At 51.9% G+C, this 18,259-nt stretch overlaps 6 protein-coding genes across 6 annotated transcripts; 2 read left to right on the top strand and 4 right to left on the bottom strand.

Annotated features, from left to right (window-relative positions):
- The first annotated feature begins 13 nt into the window (after positions 1–13).
- On the top strand, positions 14–3,556 carry VE01_09549 (uncharacterized protein). Its single transcript, XM_018278962.2, has 2 exons — positions 14–2,167; positions 2,218–3,556. Exons 1-2 carry the CDS (start codon positions 465–467, stop codon positions 3,317–3,319), a joined length of 2,805 nt encoding a protein of 934 aa, XP_018126024.1. The 5' UTR covers positions 14–464; the 3' UTR covers positions 3,320–3,556.
- VE01_09548 (uncharacterized protein) lies at positions 3,482–4,742 on the bottom strand. The gene is made up of 2 exons (XM_018278961.2): positions 4,197–4,742; positions 3,482–4,105 (listed from the first exon to the last, which is right to left on the bottom strand). The coding sequence occupies exons 1-2, from the start codon at positions 4,432–4,434 to the stop codon at positions 3,837–3,839; spliced, it is 507 nt and encodes a 168-aa protein (XP_018126025.1). The 5' UTR covers positions 4,435–4,742; the 3' UTR covers positions 3,482–3,836.
- Positions 4,743–4,874: 132 nt separating this feature from the next.
- Positions 4,875–8,839, bottom strand: BUD6 (Bud site selection protein 6). Its single transcript, XM_018278960.2, has 3 exons — positions 8,749–8,839; positions 8,099–8,646; positions 4,875–8,029 (listed from the first exon to the last, which is right to left on the bottom strand). The coding sequence occupies exons 2-3, from the start codon at positions 8,273–8,275 to the stop codon at positions 5,147–5,149; spliced, it is 3,060 nt and encodes a 1,019-aa protein (XP_018126018.1). The 5' UTR covers positions 8,276–8,646; positions 8,749–8,839; the 3' UTR covers positions 4,875–5,146.
- A 1,222-nt stretch (positions 8,840–10,061) lies between these two features.
- VE01_09546 (uncharacterized protein) lies at positions 10,062–14,304 on the top strand. The gene is made up of 6 exons (XM_018278959.2): positions 10,062–10,275; positions 10,436–10,578; positions 10,670–10,964; positions 11,027–11,390; positions 11,443–13,514; positions 13,563–14,304. Exons 3-6 carry the CDS (start codon positions 10,835–10,837, stop codon positions 13,769–13,771), a joined length of 2,775 nt encoding a protein of 924 aa, XP_018126019.2. The 5' UTR covers positions 10,062–10,275; positions 10,436–10,578; positions 10,670–10,834; the 3' UTR covers positions 13,772–14,304.
- On the bottom strand, positions 14,190–15,240 carry VE01_09545 (uncharacterized protein). Its single transcript, XM_018278958.2, has 3 exons — positions 14,956–15,240; positions 14,735–14,858; positions 14,190–14,648 (listed from the first exon to the last, which is right to left on the bottom strand). The coding sequence occupies exons 1-3, from the start codon at positions 15,068–15,070 to the stop codon at positions 14,471–14,473; spliced, it is 417 nt and encodes a 138-aa protein (XP_018126020.1). The 5' UTR covers positions 15,071–15,240; the 3' UTR covers positions 14,190–14,470.
- A 205-nt stretch (positions 15,241–15,445) lies between these two features.
- On the bottom strand, positions 15,446–18,088 carry POX1 (fatty-acyl coenzyme A oxidase). The gene is made up of 3 exons (XM_018278957.2): positions 17,450–18,088; positions 17,029–17,394; positions 15,446–16,971 (listed from the first exon to the last, which is right to left on the bottom strand). The coding sequence occupies exons 1-3, from the start codon at positions 17,813–17,815 to the stop codon at positions 15,607–15,609; spliced, it is 2,097 nt and encodes a 698-aa protein (XP_018126021.1). The 5' UTR covers positions 17,816–18,088; the 3' UTR covers positions 15,446–15,606.
- Positions 18,089–18,259: the final 171 nt, after the last annotated feature.

The raw sequence follows: 18,259 nt of genomic DNA, 5'->3' as shown, positions 1-18,259 counted from the left end.
TATGTATGTATATCGTACATTTATGTTGGTGTCGTCGGAAGCTGTTGTTACAAATGAGGGGTGTATTTACTGCATTTACTGTATTTACTACACAGAGTCGAGTAAAGTGGGCTGGTGGGTAGTGGGGTACTTAACTCTTCGCTGTAGTTGGCCCGATTACTCCGACTCGAACCATGTCCCAGAACCAAGAACTAAGTAAGGACTAAGATCCAAGATCCAAGAACCTCTGTGGTTTGTTTGTACACATCCGTTGGTTGAATTCTCCTTGCGCCACCCTTCCCTTCCCTTGCTTCATATTCTATGTCGCCGACGATAACATCTAAAGAGCTGATTCTTTATACTTTCAGCATCCGCTATACTCGACTATGCTGATGTCAAATACTGTCTCGTAGTGGCCTAGCACTACTACCCCACTATCTCGTCCTTCCAACCCATGCCCATGTCCGTCCGAGACAACGCGCATAATGCAACCGTCAGCCTCATCAAGCACAGGCCAGCGAGTACCTGGAGCTTTCAATCCCATGACAACCTCATCCTCGCTCTCTCTCTCGTCACAGCAAACGCGCCAACAAATCCGTAGAGTAGAATCTACTGATTTGGAGCTCGCCTCGCCAGCAACTGGGCGTTCTACATACAGCGCGGACAATCCTCAGGATGCATCGCCCGAGTGGCCTCCGACCCAGTCTTACGCCTTTCACGACACTTCATTCCAAAGTCCGATTTCAAAGGCGGGCAATCTGAGCTACCCCTACCGGGAATCCAATTTAGTTATACAGCCACCGGTTCCGCCATTTCATTCCGAGTCTTCACCACGACAACCACACATCCCATCAACGGGCGAAGTTCGCGTGCACCAACGGAAACACGCACATACTCAGGGCTTCTTTGAACCCACCATACCAACAATCTCTATTCCCAGCCCCAATCCTGGTGGCAGCTCCGCCATAATGGATCCTGCCCAGTCTCCGCAACAGGCTCTGAGCGCAAGCCAGATCGCCGCCCAAGCTGCTATGCAGCATCAGAACCACCAGCGGAGGCGCAGCCAGACCCTACCGGTAGAGAATGTATACGGCGGACAAAGGCGACCATCACGTGGGCCTGTGAGTCCACCGCTGTTGAGTTTGACGGAGGCATCTGGGGAGCGTCAGAATGGCTTTGGTGCACCTCCGGCCGGGCAAGGAGTTGTCCATGGCGGGCAGGTGTATCGCAATGGCCTTCTTGGTGGCACTGTGAATGCGGCCACGACAGCCGCAAATGTGGTGTTTGCAAGGAGCCCGCAGACAAGCCCGAACCTTGCGACTGTTGAGTCTATGCAACAACAGCAACAGCAACAATTTAAGGAGCCTGAGAAGCCAGCAAAGGCAGAAAAAAGCAAAGTTAAGCTCTTTTCGCGACCGGGGAAGTTAAGTGGACTTGGGAAGGAGAAAGAGAGCAAGGATAAGCAGATGGGCAGTCCGAGCAAGTTGGGTTTCGGCACCCATCAGCCCCAGAGAGGCAACATGAGTACTCACAGCCTGGCGGATTCCAATATGAGTGGCGCGAGTAGTATATACAGTCTTGCAAACTCTAGCAGTGCTACTATTCGCCCTATCGACACCTCTGTGGCCGAGAAGGAGCCAGGAAAGGAAAAGAAGCACCACCACTTTCTGTCACGACAAAAACAGAAGCTAAGTGGGAAGGATGACCACCACCTGCCATTATCATCTGCGAACTCAAATTCGCGGCCTGTAGACCCGAACGCGCCGAGCAGCTTTTACAATTTCAACCTCCCCCCTAGCCCGGGTCCAACAGCGACGAGTTTTAGCAAGTCAATGAGTGGCCTCGACCTCCGCCATGGTGGCCGTGCCCTACGTGAAAAGAAAAGAGAAGAAAAGAGCGCAGCCAACCACAGCTTTCAGGAGTCCGCGTTAAGGGAGAGCGAAGCCACCAGCGACTGGGTTGGCGCGTCGTCTATGAGTTCTACAGCCGCGTTGTTGCCTTATGCAGGGTTGCCACCATCGGCCTACCCGGCCAGCATATATGGGGGAGATATACCAGACTTGGCCAGGTATGGGCTGAATAATATGGGCCCTGATGATGCGTGGCCACTTTTGAAAAGCAAGATATTTGCTGTATTCCAAGGAGAGGACTTGAAACTACCAGTCGAGGATTTCAATCGACTTGTCTCGTAAGTGATCCTTACTACCTTCTGGATCATGTCTAACCTATTCAATGCAGAATACATATTCAACGCTGCATCGTGAAGCGAGCCCCGAATCTTATTATAGATGATATCCGCGATCTGCTCGCCACAGGATTCCTATCTATCGATGCCACACTACGTGCAACTACTGACGATCGATTAATCCCGCGCCTTGTCGAAATGTGGCTCTTCGTTTTCACGTCTGTACTCCCTAACCTACAATCAGTCTTTCTACCCCTTGATCTCGAGTTTGAAGGATGCGGGCCCTTGATGAGCAAAACAGCTGCTAGGGAGTTCTGGGGGGCCTTGCCGATATCAAGTCTATCCCACGGCGGCAGCAACCCGACGCCAGTACCGGCACATTTTCTGCTCTCTATCCGTCGCCTGGTTCTCACCACCTATAGAGACGTAGTGATTCTTCCGCGCTTCGAGATTCTGCAGACACTATTCTCTCGACTGAGCTTGGAGAGTATCAACTTCCCTTCCCAGGCGTCGTATTCGCAGTCACCAATACTCCCATCCTCACTGTCCACCTCTCCGCCAGATGTCCGGCCAGGGACTGCAATGTCTCTTGACCCTGCCTTCTCGTCGTTCGGCTCGCAATCCACAACACTATTGAACGGCAGTGGGGCAGGCAGTGACAGCGTAGGCGCACGAAGCCGCGGTGTCAGCAATGTTAGCTTCGGCAGTGACCAACGAGAAGCCGTATATGCACAGTCCATGAGACCGTTTGCACCCAGCCCTATGCTCTCAGGTAGCGGTTTGGGCTCATCAGGAAGCACGATAGGTGCAACGACAAGTCAGAGAGAAGTTAATGCAGAAGATTCCAAGCACGTTACCGAGACAGTAGGTAGGATGCTGCAATGCATGAGTGTTCTCGCTGCAGTGGGCATCATTGCAGGAGATGGTAGCGAGGTCAAGGTACAGAAACAGGCAACGCCTACAAACACTGGAACTGGCGGAAGAGCAAGAGGATATAGTACGGCTTTGGTAGAGGATGAAGTGGCGCAGGATAAGATGGATCGTCTGTGTAAGGCATTGAAGCTGAACTGGCTCGGACGAGGGCGTACTGGGAGGAACAGACGTGGTTTGGTAGGAGGGAGGATGAAAGTTGCAGTACCTGGCGTTGGTGCATAGGGTGGGATTGTTTTTTACTCTGCGGGGTGTTTGACCTGGACGGGTTATGCAGCGACTATGGCGTACGGTAACTATGGGAAGGGTCATATATGCGTGGTATCTAGGCGAACACATGGAATGGACGGATGGATGGGGGTTTTGTTGTTTGGACGGTTTAGTCAGGGAGCATTCTGTATGATCAGGCGCTGGCAAAGGGCCCTTAAATGTGGGTAGTGGGTGTATGAATATGAAGCAATTGAAGCCCCACAGGATACTGATTCTGCATCAACACTCGTGACTATTGCAATTCGACCTTCATAATGCTGATGATCAAGTTCCTGAGTTCACCGAGAATCGATAATTGCCATATATGTAAGCTATCTGTATAGCATTCCAATCAGATCCGAGATAATCACTCCATACAGCGTAAGTATGTACACATCGCCACGCTATCCCCCATCCATACGCCTTATCCAGTGCCCCCAACTTCATACAAAACGTCGCTCATAAAACTTCATTGACAAACAATTTTTCACATCTAGGCTGGCCCGCTCTCTTTCGGCTTTGGAATCTTCTCGTACGCATTCGGACTGTGTGACCTCCGCGACTTCTTTGTCTTCCCGTTATGGTGACACTCCCCGCTGGGGTCGTGGTCGTGGTTATGCTTGTGTCGAGCGTTGGTGCGCCTCTTGCCGCCGGCAGGGCGGGCGCCTCCGTCGTCGCTGTCTGAGTCGGATGAGGAGGAGTCAGAGCTCTCATCGGAGGAATCGTCGATTGAGGCTTTTGGAGGGTGGTAGATGCAGCAGACTGTATTGTTGTTAGATATTGTTTGTGCACGCGACATCTGGATAATCTGCTATGGGAGAAGAGTGAGGGGGGAGAAGGGATGGCGACATACCTTTGCTGCTTTTCCTTCCCAGCCCTTCATTGTCAATCACATCCTCTGCCCACTGTATCCTCCTGTCGCTCCTCTCTCCAGGACTCCTCATTGCCCCACGAAGCCTCAGAACAGGATGTTGTTGTCGTGTGGATGGTGAGTGAATTGTCGTCGTCTGTGAGCTGCTCGACGCCGCGGCAGTTGCGCCTCTCTGTGCCGTTGACGACCCCCCTGCGCGGGAATGTGGTGGCATTGCCATTCTGATTATCGCAATGAAGTTGAAGCGAATGCTGAAATAACTACTTCACGAATCCTGTCCTGCCGTTGTGTTCACGAGGTTGGATTCTGGGGAAGGTATGAATGAATAAAAGAGACCTGGGGCGCTCTTTATCGATTTTGCCACTCCGCGGCTCCTGCAGAATCTGTTTATCTCGTGTGGTACGTGGCTTTGAATGCGACGTTAAGTGTGCCCAGCGACGGGAATGCAACCTGCACGAATGTGACGAGAAGGATCTACGCAGATTGTTGGTTATGGAGAGTAAACGATGGAGAAACATCTACTTTTGAGGGGCTGCCGATACCCCACGTCACGATGCAGGCCGCCCTAAAATATTTGGTATGGGTTCACTAGCGTCGTTCGCGCTGGTGATTGGGCATTGCTCGACCAAGCTCGACTCTACTCTATCTGCGACATTAATGCACATTCAAATAGTCTTCTATTCACTATGTAAAGGCCTGGAGGCCAGGGGAAATGATACTTTATCATACAGATCTGAAATTTCGTGATGTGGACGCAGCCCAACCCACGCAAATCCTCCCCAACGCCTTGCTCAATGAACGGAAAACCCATCCAGAATCGAAGACATATCATATTACCAAGAACCTGCATCCCGCGTCTAGATGCAGCACTGCCATTTGAACAATATTAAAGTCTTCCCAAAGTGCTCTCTTACAATGCCACCATAGGCCCGTCATATTACTGGCGGTTGGTCCTCTTGTACACCAAGCTCATCTTCGCCCTCCAATGGTATCGGCGGCAGTGGGGGAGCTATATCTGCGTCGGCTTGTGTGATTCCGTTTTGCCGCTCCCAGACTTCCCGTCGTGTCTTCTCATCCTTGGCCTTCCGCGCCCTCTCCACTTCCTCAAAGCCACCGGCCTTCTTCAGTTTCCCTCCCTCTACAAAGTTCCCAAGCTCTTTCTGAAATTCCCCTCCTTTCCGCCCTTCAAGCTCTTTCTGTCGTAATTTTTCTGCACGCTCGATCGCTTCCAACCTACCCTCATGGTTCGGTTGTAGTGCTCGGACTTCTCCCAAGACGCCCTCCTTGGCGACTGTAGGGTCTGCAAGCGTGACATGATTCAAACTCTTTAACGGCACACGACCACCAGGAGCTCCTCCTGGAAGGTCCTTCATCTGTTCCTTTGTTGCTTGCTCCACAAGTGCGAAAGTCTGTGTTGCCTTCTCTAAGTCGTCCTGAAGATCGGCCGCCAGATCTTCTTGCATGGTGAGTTCTTCACGGTCGTTGCACACTGTCTCCAACTCCTTCTCCCAGATCTTGGTCCAGATTGGTCGCTCACGCTTGAGGAATTCTTGCATTTTGCGGAGTTCCTGTGTTGCGATGGAGATATCCTTGGCGACACCCTCGAGTTGGCGTGGGAGGGGTCGGACACCACGGAGGACAACATCCTTGCGTAGGTCTTCGACGATATCTTGCAGATCGTCTACACGGCCAACAAGTTTATCGGAATCGTCGTTGAGTGTCTTCTTTCCAGTATTGACATAGGAACGACCAGAATCGTTCTTCATGTTTGGAACAGCAGCCCTGATTGCTGCATCGCTCACAGAGCTGGCCTTTGTCCGGATGGCAGACATTGAACTCTCCATATTAGCCTGAAAGGACGAAAAGGTTTGTCTAACAACAGCCAGGTTCCTGCGCAGGCTTTGCAGCTCATTGATATCGGCCTTGTTGCCCTCGTTCTTTGGGGAGTGTGGTGGAATGCCCCTGGCGGAAGGTTCTGCGAGTGGCACCGGAGTCTGGGCCACCATGCTAAGGCGGGTTATCTCTTTAGCCGCATCTTGTTGGCGTTCAGATACCCTTTGCATTGTCGCCTTTTGATCATCAATGGCCGTCTTTACCCCCTCCACCATCTTCCTCAGTCCTCCCAAACCCTCATCAATATGGCGTTTAACCTCATCAAGAGCCTCGACATTAAGGACCAGAACTGAGCGGTCCTTGATGTCAGCGAGGTCTTCAAGCTCGTGTCTAACTCCAGACACGGGATCCTGTATATATATTTCTGGCAAGTCCACCCCGTTATTATGCGTATTCCATGCAAATTTCTCGATAAATGCCAATTGAAGTCGCGCTATGGACAGATCATTGTAGCCATCCGCCATGACAAACTTCTTGATCCTTGTCTTGTATTGCAGAAATAGAGTAAGCTCTTTTCCAGGCTGAGGAGACTGCTCAGGCACAAATTCTCTATTTTCGCTCGGCCCCGTATAGGTTGTTGGTGATTGCCTAGCTGCGGTGACAGGGGTGGGAGGCGCACCGGTTTCTTTGGCGTCATATAAACCAGTGGCAAAAACCGGTAAAGCATCAGTTGGCGGCCCTTGTAGAGTGGCACCTGAAATCCGATTTGCTTCTGCGGAACCTTGCCAATCAAGGTCATTACTGGCTTTCCGACCTTTATCTTCAGGTTCCTTGGCTCCAGAGGTTTGCTCATCGGCGTTTGTACCTAAGGCTTCTTGAGATGAGCTTGGTTCCGTAGTTTCTGAAATTCGGCTTGGTACTCGGTTTGAAGCTTCTTCATTAATCATGGGGCTGGTCGAAAGCTGTTTACTGTGAACCGTTGAACCACGCCCGCGGACAGCATTCATTGTCTCGCGGAGATCTCTGCCGCGATTTGGTATAGGGGAGTTTTGAGGTGGGAGCATCGGCATGGGGGCTTGAGCACCCAGGTGCTTGGAGATATGGTAAGCCGAATATCTCCTTGATGCTCTCCGTTCAAGATCGCCCCCCCTTTGCAAAGCAGCCAGCGCATTCTGCTTCGGAGGCGGCGGCGGCGGAGGTGGTGGTGGGAATGCATCCACAGTTAGTTCTCCGGAGCCAGGCCTGGGAGGCAATGCGGCCTCATCCCCTGAGAATGGTGCAAGGACTGGCATATTTTGCATCGTCGTGCTTGACAATGAAGACTGGTCTGAGGACATGGATCCGCGTGATGAAAGTCCCCTTTGGGGTATCCCACGACGCTGCGGGGACGTCGACATTGATGATCCTCGTGGCGGAACCTGATTGACTTCTGGCTTTGTGACTACCTTGCCATCAACAATCATCCTATCGTCCGGCATGTAGTTTGGATCTATCCCTTCATTCAGGAGTGTCGTAATGCCCGTGTTCGCACTCGCAACACTGCTCGTGCTTGTGTTTCTCGGGACGTTGGTGTCGGAATTCTGGGAAGAGACCTCTTTCGACTGCTTCTGCCGTAGCTTCTGTTGCTTGCGTTTCAACCCATGAAGTAGAGTGATGATGATATCTCGAATCTTTGGTAGGTATTGGTCTAGGCCTTCGGGGCTGGCTTCTTGGCTCAGTGTCGACTCCAGAATTTCGCGCAAGAGTTCTGGCACATTTCCAAGGTCGGAAGTATCCACGCCGATGGCAGCAAAGGCTCGACAAGCGATGTTGAACTCATATCCCAGCCTCACATAAACATCGGACACATTTGTATCCGTTGCCTCATGCCGGGACCATCGCGTCAATGTTTCGAGGAGCTGCTTCGTTGCAACGAGGAGGTGGGTGACGCTCTTCTCTATCTGTGACAGTGGGGGACCCGAATTAGTCCCATGTGTGGCGCCCTGCATGATTCACGTTAGATTTGTTCAATTCACCAAAGTTCATCCCAAGAGACGCTGGGCGCATCTTACATTTTGCCTCCGGCTACTACTCCCAGTACCAGTTGTTCGCGCCGAGGTGGTGGAAACCCTGGATTGCGACACTGATGTAGGAGACATAGCCCGAGCCGGTATGCTTGGAGGTGGCCCTGGATCTGCTGCGGGCGACCTCCGTTGTATTGAGCGCTGAGAGGGCTGAGGTGCCTGCATCGTTCAAACCTCCGTGATGTCTGGCGCGCGGACTCGGTGGCACTTCAACAGACCATTATCTCCGGCCGGGTCGTTGTGACGTGTAGGTGATGAAATCAAAACAGGCCAGGTGTACAGTGCAACAAGACGATATACAATGAAGTGTTGGTGGAGATGTCGGGTAGAGTGAAGGGCTGATGAGATGATGTGAGTGAATGCGACACAGTACAATCTGTCTTGACTTCTTCCTTCTGGCTGCTGAATATACCAGGGCGTGAAGGGGGAGACGTCGCTAATGCTTGGCGGCGGCTGAGATTCGCTACGACAGAATCTGGGGTCACTTGCTGGATGGCTGTTCTAAAGATACGGGCCGCAGCACCTCAGCTGTTTAACTTAACGGCATTGAGTTAACGGCAGGTACCTCTGGGAAGGAGGGGACGATCATATCACGAGACCAGACTTTGGGTGTGGGAGGCGGGTGGGTGTTGGCGTACCGTTTTATCAAACAGAAGGGCGTAATAAAACGAAGATAACGATAATCCTTATACTGTCAAACTATAGCCTTTCATCACGCCTGTTACGTAGAATAGAGCCAGCGAGGGAGATTCTATCATCTTAGATAGAGTATACGGAGTCTTGCTAAGTAATAATTCTCAGGTGGAGGTAGGCACGAGACTGTGCTCACAAGGGTACGAGAACAGAGGCAGCTAGAGCAGAGTACTGGCAAGGGGAGGTACCACACAAGTCGCCGTTTTTTATTTGGTCCACCATACGAGGTACGACGTATAATAAACAACGGTAGAACTAGAAACTAGAACATCTAATGCACTTAGGGTGCTCTACGGTAGAATACTAGATAGATAAGAGTCGATTGTTAGTCACATGAGTAGCACCTTGATATTAGAGTAGCACTCTTCTTGCTATTATTCTCATGAGCGTCCTATTGTTACCTGACTCCTAGCTCCCGATGCTCTACCTACTCTAGTGCTCTGCTCTAGCTCCTATACAAGACATTCTACTACACTCCACCCGACCCCTCATCACTCGTACTGTACACACTGTATTGCTGCGTCATTCTAGACGATGCCCTAATGCGAGTATATATATGACTTTCCTAACCCGACGTGGACGTGGACTTGGCCTATTGGATTGGATTTAACGTGCTGCGGTCGTCTATACGTACGTATCATGTATATATACACACATACACACATACACACATACACACAGCCGAGCTGAACTTATGTTATATAGTACGGTGCTGACAATGCTAGTATAGGAGTGTTAGTATTGGAAAACTAGTATAGTATAGACGCGATATACTAGTCTAGTCTGTACTGTAATTGTAGAGGACGGGAAGTGGAATGGAGCCATGTCCCGCATGGACAGGGCAGACAATACACTACTACTGTAACTACTACTGTAACCAGAGTATATTAAATACTTCTAGAGTACCAAATGCTGCGTTTTCCTACTTTGCGCTATATGTCTGTCGCTTTGGTGCAACTTACATACAGTTAATCTAGTTGCTAATAGTTGCTGTACAGACGAGACGATTGACCTTTGACCTCTGCCAGGAGACAGATAGACCACTCCGTACGCGTTGACGAGTGAAATAATAATTTCTAGATTACTATAACAAAAAATCTTAAAATTCCTATTTTTAATCCGTTGATTTACACAAAAATTTACCCCCTTGGGCCTTTGTTTCATGATTTATTTCGGAGGTTTGGACTTGTTACTCTTAGACCATGCACTGTCGTTTCGGGCCAGAGTTCGTTCGCTGGCTACTACTACTACGGCCGCTCGCTCGCTACCGTACCCTTGCACCAAGAGCGAGATGGCACGCCCCGGTTGTCCAATTGACAACGACAATCCCCAAGCGCATCTTCAAACCACTTCATCTGCCCATCCTCACTATTCCGACAGGAACAACCACGAGGGCAGTCAACATCAACGACCTCTTCGAATGCAGAGCCAGATACACTCTGGTACTCTTCAGCTGCTTACATTGGCCTAAGGTGAGCTCCTCCCACCTGTAGCGTGCTCCTTCCCGACTCTTCGTCACCACGGGGAAAAAGCTCAAACCCTTTCGCACTCCTTACCACAAATTCATCCGTGACGATGACGAGCCGCACACATTGAAGTCAAAGTTGCTAACTCTACTTCCCACATCAATAGACAGCCAGTACTCCAGAAAGCCCGGGCTTCTGGTGTCAATTCGGTCCAGAAGGAGCTCCATCCGAATAAATACATTCGAGGCGGACCTGACTCCACAGCCTGAAGGTGCTGTCCGAGGAGAAGGCTGTCGTCCGTTGCAAGAGGTTAGTATTCCCATTCCTGGCACTCAACTCCATCCACGAGCCATTCACGTTCACTTGCGGCAACGAGGAAATTGGCTGACCCTTTCCGCAGAGCAGTGTGGTAATTTACTCAGCTCGCAGCGCGCAAGCTTATGAAACTATCGAAACTCACAACAATACGTCGCCCATAAGGGGTGGGAGCGAATCTCTCTTCACAGCGCAGTAGTGAACTTGGAGAGGCAGTATTAAGCACGCCAGGCTTATCCTTGACCAGGAGATGGTCCCACCGAAACAACACCCTGCTTCAATAAACAACGCCAACGGGTCTACGAGGCCAAACAGGGACCTGCCCAGCATGTCTTTCTCCAAGAAAGATTCTGGGGAATCCAGGCAGCGAAATGGAAATGGTATACTCCACCCACTCCCACAGCCGTCATATTCTCTACTGACCATGGGTGTCTTGCTATAGGTTTCCGCACTGACAGCGCGATCTCGGGCAATCGCCAACAAGGTGAGCGTGTCTTGCAGCCATGGGTACCAGATGAGAACATCCCCGTGAACATGGCTCTTGAGTCCACTGGCAAGCAATCCGGAGGTGGCTGGGATCAGTTTGCAGTGAACGAGCGCTTGTTCGGGTTGAAGACCGATTATGATGAGACCATTTACACCACAGCGATCGACAAGAGTCACCCAGAATATAGCAAGCGATATGCAGCAGCCGATAGAAAGGCCAGAGAGATTGAAAACAGTGTGGCCAACAACAGACACGTTGAGGAGGAGCGGGTCGCAGACAACCTCACAGTAGACGACAGTGGTCTTGATGAAGAGGACAAGTAAGTTCTAGCTGCTGTTTGAATTGTTATGCCCACTAACAACGACTTCCAGATACAGCGGTGTTCAGAGGCAGGATTTTCCTCCACTATCCGTGACTGGCCGGGCTGATAGGTACACACCACCTGCCAGAAGGGCCCCTTCAGGAAAGGCAACTGTCAGTGGTGCACCCGTGGACCCGGCCATTATCTCATCACAGCTCGCACGACCCCCCTCGGAAGCTCCATCTACGAGTACTACCAAGCCAGACCACGCACTGAAGGTTGGTAAACCAGAGGTATCGACCCCTCCTACAACCACCGAGTCTAGTTTTGCAGTGACACCAGAGCCGAAGGCAACTCCCACGAATACATCGACTTCTGCAAGTGGCGCAGCATCGCCTCATCCAAAGGTAATTGCCACGCCAAATGCAACTGCGACAGTCGAGCGTGATGTTGTTACAGCGTTTCGTGGTTTTGCGGCTCAACAAAGAACACAAGCTGATAAGCTGCGCTTGAGCAAGGCAAAGGCAGATAAAGAGGAGAAACTGCAGGAGCTCAAGGCGTTTGCTTCTAGTTTCAAATTGCATTCACCCCTTCCAAATGACTTGGTTGCCATTATCGCGAAGGACCCAGCGAAGCAGCGTGCTATTCAAGAAAATGCTAGACGTCAGGCGGAAGAGGTTCAGCAGGAGAAACAGATGAAGGCTGACGCCATTCAGGCCCCGAGATCGGGGTTAGCAGCCTCGGATCAGAGGACAACTCAACGCTCTGGCGCTGGCACTGGAACCGCATCCACTTCGGCCACCTCAAACCGACAAGCCCCAGGGCGTGGCGGTTATCCTCCTCAAGGGCCCTACCACAACAACCAACCGTTCCGACAGGATCGCTCTGCTCGTTCTCAGGTTTCAGGTTCCCAGCAAGGACACCCAACCCCTCCCTTGTCGACGAGGCTGAGGAATATTGAGCAAAGCAAGAATGGACTGGCTCCACCAGCTCCGGGTGCTGATACCCGACAGCCACCAACAGGGCCAGCCCATGGCCCTGATACTTCGGCTCCGAGGCGAACGAGTGCGACGACTCTACTTGGAAAGCTTAACCCAAACAGCCATGAGTTTCGCCCAAGTCCATTTGCTGCGGCTTTTAACCCCAATGGCAACCCAAGCACTGCATCCAGCCCTCGTTCGGCATCTGCTACAGCCACTCAGGGCATCCCATCCGCATCAGGAACTCTTCTACGCAGAAAGCCAGGCACACACTCGAAAGCTAAGACTGATGGGCCTGTCCTGGATATTATTGAGCGGTTAGCGAAAGAGACGCCTCCTCAAGGTCGCGACTGGTCCTCGAATGGCGGAATTAAGCCAGCCTATGATACCCCCCCAACTTGGAGACAAGTCAAAGACGACGAGCCACAGTCATCGACAATGAACTTGACATATGCCAAATTGTTCGAGAACGCTCGCTTCTCGGGGCAACCGATGTCTCCACAACAACCATCGGCGCATCCTCAGGTTGCACATCAGCATCAGCTGCCATTCCACTTGCAGCAAGGTGCCCATACTCAGAGACCATCACCAAGACAACCACCCCTTCATATGCACAACAACCAGTCGATGCAACAGAATGCTCAGTTCCATTCGAACGATGACCATCGGATGGTGCCATCTCACTCGGCTCAATCATACGCATCTCCACGCCTGGCACAGGTAAACGTGGCGTATCCATCGCCGATGGGCCAGCCCGCACAGTTGTCCTTCCAGCAACCTGGAATGCAATATCCCGTAGGTCCAGGTGGACCTCAGATGGCGCAGTTCAGATCCTATTCCGGTGGCCATCAATTTATGCCACAACAGCCAACCCACATGGGCGGTCCTGTTATGATTCAGGGTCCAGCCGGGTCTTTCATGGGAAACCCGAACCTGATGGCTCCGGGCCCACCCATGTTGTACCCTGTCAACCAGGCACACTTCACACCCCAAGGAAATGGACCCCCACCACCCATGGCGGGATCTAACGGCTACCCTAGCCCCGGTCGCTCTGCGCCCATGATGATGCCAGGTGGCTCTCAACAAGGGCAACAGGCATACGGAATGAGCCCAGGCATGCAGTATGGGCAACCAATTTATGCTCAACAACCTCCGGGACAAAGTAAGTTATTGACACACCTCCGTTTAAACCTTTTCTAACATTAGCTAGTGCCAAACATGCGTGTATACCCGCCGCAGGGACAGCAGTTCGGAACCAGTCCCCAGATGCCGCAGTATAGCCAGCCACAGCGAGGAGGACCGAACGGTAGCTACAACAAAGGCTACCACCAACACAACGGCCCCCATCCCCAAGCGCAGCAGAGCCAAGCTCCAACGGGCCAACAACGTCCGGCCGCAGATGGAGATGAGGCCAGGTGAAAACCGCCTTTGGCACATGGGTACTACGCTCCACGCGGAGTTATTGATCCCCGCAGACATCAAATATGTATCGATATCATCCGGGGGTTGCACCATCGAATTTAAAAAAATCATCATTGCATAGCTAGGTTGCATCAACAGGACATTACGCATGAGGTCTGCGGGGCGGGCTAGCCTTTGGGCGATTCAAGGCGAGAAACCAGAGGGTAAAATGGTTGACTGGATACTTTTGTTACGGTCGATAATATCTGGGCATCACCCACCCGGTTCGACAAAAAAAACCCTGGCCAAAGAGGAACGGAGACGGTCCTTTTTTTGGCCTATAGTACCAGTTAGGAGGAAGGGAGGGACCATGCCTTTGGTGGTGTTATATCTATCGAGGGGGGAAGCAGTAGCGAGAGGGGAGGAAGCGTGAGGGGTGCGGAACATGGTCAGATTGATTCAAATACATTAGCTCTTATAACATATTCTCCTAGCCGGCAAAGGCAGACAATATAAGTGGAGGATCCCCAACACTAGAATCCACATTTGAGTAATGCCAGTTGCCACATAAGCTGAGATTACTGTCTTATGTGATGTGATGATATGTGCCAGCGTTACTGGCTTTCCAGGACGTAGTCATTGCCTTGGCCATCCTGACTGACTGGCTGCATCATTCCGTGATTTCCATACCCCCAGGATACAGTACACACACCCTCCTCAATCCTCCTCCTCACTACTCAACTCCACCCCAGCCTCCACATCCGAAGGCAACTGCCTCGGAAACCACCCAAACTCCCCAAAATCAACCAAGTACTCCCCCAACGCCCCCGTGCTAACAGTCACTCCCTCCGCTCTCAACACTGTCGCCTGATTCGCGGCACCTGATGGATGACCGCTGTTCTCGCATTAGTCCTCCAGAGCTTTGGATAAAATGATATCGAAGGGAGGAGGGGAGAGTGTATGATGGGTTGGGGGGCTTACCGTGGAGAGATCATGCCTTTGGCACTTATAACCCGTTGCCAGGGGACAGTCTGGCTATTAAACCGCTGTGCTGGGTCATCAGGGAGGTGTTTGAGACATACGCCTACTTGGCGGGGTCGTTGGGCTTTTGGGGGGTGTTAGCTGGGTCATGATCTGAGACCATAACGGGGGCTTTGGGGGGTTGTGGAGTGCAGGGAGAGAGGGAGGAGGGGGAGCCTTACGAGTCCCGATCAGTTTTGCAATGTGGGCGTAGCTTGTTACGCGGCCGGGGGGGATCTCTTGGATGGCGGCGTAGACGGCGTGGAAGAAGGATTCGGCTTCGGGGGTGCGGGGCATGGTGGGATGGGTGATGCGGGGTTTGAGGTGGGATGTGGTTATGGGGTCATTGTATTGGGCAGTTAGTATGGGAGGTAGGTGGTGGTGATTATGGTATATGATTGTTGGATTTGAGAATGGGGATGTATGTTATGCTTAACTTGTGGTTTTGTCAGCGGCTTACAAAGTAGCGGCCGCTGTTGGTGGTTGTCGTCGATCTGGGTTGGTTTAGGTGATTGGCTCCTTGACCGGTGGTCTGGAACCTCTTAACTAACATCTCGGTGGGAATTAATTATCCGTGGAGTTATTCCCAGTAGAATATTCAATAGTTGCTAGATTGCCTTTCATCTCATCACTTGCAAACTAAAACATAGGTATTATGAAATATTTATTTGTATTGTATTTGTGATATATATATATCGAAATATGGCCATATGCCTCCGCCCCCTGTATTTATTCTACACGCCCAACCAACCGGTCTAAATCATCTAACCCATAAACAAAAGAAAACTGATGAACGACCCATATACACAACCCCATCAATCATCGACCCCACCCTACAACTTAGCCTGGAGGCCACGGCCCGTCTCATCATTCTTGATCAACACATCGCTCTCCGGGTAAGGGTCCACAGTCAGCCCATTCAGCGGGTTCAGCTGGCTAGCCCTGTAGAACATATCCTCATAAACCTTTCCATCCTTGCGGCCCAGACTGCTGTCCAGCTGCCAATCCGGGAACTGCCACGCGTCAACCAGGCGCAGGGCATGCGGCCTGATGTCGGCGAGGAGCTGCATAACCGACTTTGTGCGGACGAGCTGGATCTGGCGGACTGTGAGGGCGGAGGAGGAGTAGAACTCCGAGGCCTCCTTCTCGAGGGTGCTGAGGGCGAAGAGGCGGAAGAGCTGGTGCATGGTGGTGATGGAGACGGAGTCGAGCTCGTAGGTGAGGGAGGAGGACTGCAGGGCGTCGTAGAAGTTCTTGACGACGAGATACTGCGAGTGTGCGGTGGAGAGGCGCCAGAAGTCGACGAGGAGGGAGTTCCACGACTGCTTCTCGACGTCGCGGTGCTTGAGGGCCTCGAAGGTGAGGTAGGATGTGCGCCAGGCGAAGGCGGCGACGATGTCGCCGTCGTTGGAGAGGATGTCGAAGGCGCAGCCCTTGTCTTGCGCGTCCAAGAAGGTGCGGAAGATCTCGGTGGTGTCGTTGACAGGTGCCTTGCCCTTGAGGACGGCACGTGCAGACTTGAGGAGGTAGCGTGCAACCTGCTGGGTCAACATGTAGTTGTCTCCCTCCCAGGTGGTGGTTGGGAGGTAATCGGCATACCAGCTGCCGATACCAGAGAACTGGGAGTAACCGTGGCCACCGCAAGCTCTTCTGCACACCTCCAGACCCTCAGCAGCAATGGTGCTGCCAAGTGCCTTAAGACCACAAGAAGTGGCGTGGAGATCAGCAAGCATGTCGCTGCCTGACTGGAGCTCCTCTGGGCCGGCACCTCTCCTGGTGTTTGCAACAGCCTTCTTCATCCTATCCTGGTTCTGTGTATACATCTCCATCATGGCCTTGCCAGTGAAGTGGAGAGCGAAGGTGGATGCGAGGAGAGGGAGGAGACGGAATTGCACCATGCTGTAGTTGAGAACTTGGTTCTCGGTGACGTCGTTGGAGACATCATCGCGGTCCTGGAATTGCCTGCGAACAGCACAATACCTGGTGGCAATGGTCACACCTCTTGCCAGGGTCTGGCCGGACTGGAGCACAATGGTGGAGCGAACCCAGGTCATGGTTCCGTAAACCAACGAGGCAGCCGCTGGGCGGACGTACTTGTTGGTCTTGACGTCGACGCTGGAGTACTTTGCCAACATGTTGACGTGGGGGATCTTGACCTTGTTGAAGAGGAGGAAACCGTTATCCATAGTGTTGTAACCCTAATAGCGTCGTTAGCTCTTGTTCTTCCATTTCTGGGTCTCCGTGCAGTTACTTACGAATTTTGGTCCAATATCTCCGACGTAAACACCGTCGAGGGGCTGGTGAGTCTTCAAGTCTCTGACTTGGACAACGAAGGGGTGTGGTCCAAAGGACTTTCCGTTGAGGATAAGCTGCGCCATAACCACGGCGTAGTTGGCAGTGCGGCCCAAAGAGCCAATCCACCATTTCGAGGCAGTGAGATGGGGGGAGTGAATGACGAAGGTCTGGTCGGCGGGGTCCCAGGTGGCGGTAGTCTCAAGACCACGAACGTTGGAGCCGTGTCCCAACTCGGTCTGGGCGTAGCAACCAATGTACTTGTAGTTCTCTGCTGGCTCAAGGAAGAGCTTGTGTTGTTCGGCAGTTCCCTGGTCTCTGAGGGCAGTCTGGATAGATTAGTTAATGCGCTGCCGATACCGGTACCACTGTTGGGGAACATACCAAGAACATAGATGCGTGAAGTCCGTATGGGCCGGGCTCGGAGATCAGGCCATCGGCGACTCTGTAGTCCTCGATGCTCCAGTTGTGCTTGACTTGCAGCTGCCTCAGCTTCTTCGCTCTGGCGAGTGCAACTGGGAACTTCTCGACTCTGCCCATGAAGGCATTTTGCGACTTGTCGAACACCTTCTCCGACTGGAGGATGGCCAGGATCTTGGCGTTATTCTCCAAAGCCTCCTTGCCGAACATGAAGTTGGACAACTTGTCAATGTTGATGTTACTCTTCGCACGCTCCGTTGCGAGGAGCTCACTGCCCTGCGGCCCGGAGGGCGTCAACTTCGCGACCCAGTCTGGAGGAGGAGCAACCATTTTGAGCAAGTTGGTATTAGAAATGGAGATGGGGTATATTGGTGAGAAAGGATTCTTGGAATGGGCACAGCAGTCTATTATAGGAGTTTCAAAGGAGATAATCGGCCCTCGGTCAACTTTATCAATCTGACCAGTTGTTGTCCAGTGTTCCAATCGTGAACCCACTTACATCATCCAAAACCCCAAAAACCCCAAATCTCGGCTGAATATACCGAGGCTCACGGCGTTAGCCCCACTAAAATGAACTCGCTGGGCCATGTCCGTCCCTCGCCGTTTCCCGGAGTATATGGGGAAAAAGGGGGGTATGGGGGGGTATGGGGATGCACAATAGTATAGAGGGGTAAACCAATTTGAGCACGAGAAGACAGAGTTATAATTGAATATATTTGATTTTGCTTCATTTTTTGGAGATTTTGGAGATTTTTGGAGAGGATACATTCACAT

Source organism: Pseudogymnoascus verrucosus (assembly GCF_001662655.1).
Source record: "Pseudogymnoascus verrucosus strain UAMH 10579 unplaced genomic scaffold scaffold_65, whole genome shotgun sequence".
NCBI classification, from domain to species: Eukaryota; Fungi; Ascomycota; class Leotiomycetes; order Thelebolales; family Thelebolaceae; genus Pseudogymnoascus; species Pseudogymnoascus verrucosus.
The sequence above is the reverse complement of the archived record's forward strand: the minus strand, read 5'-3'. Positions and strand labels throughout refer to the sequence as shown.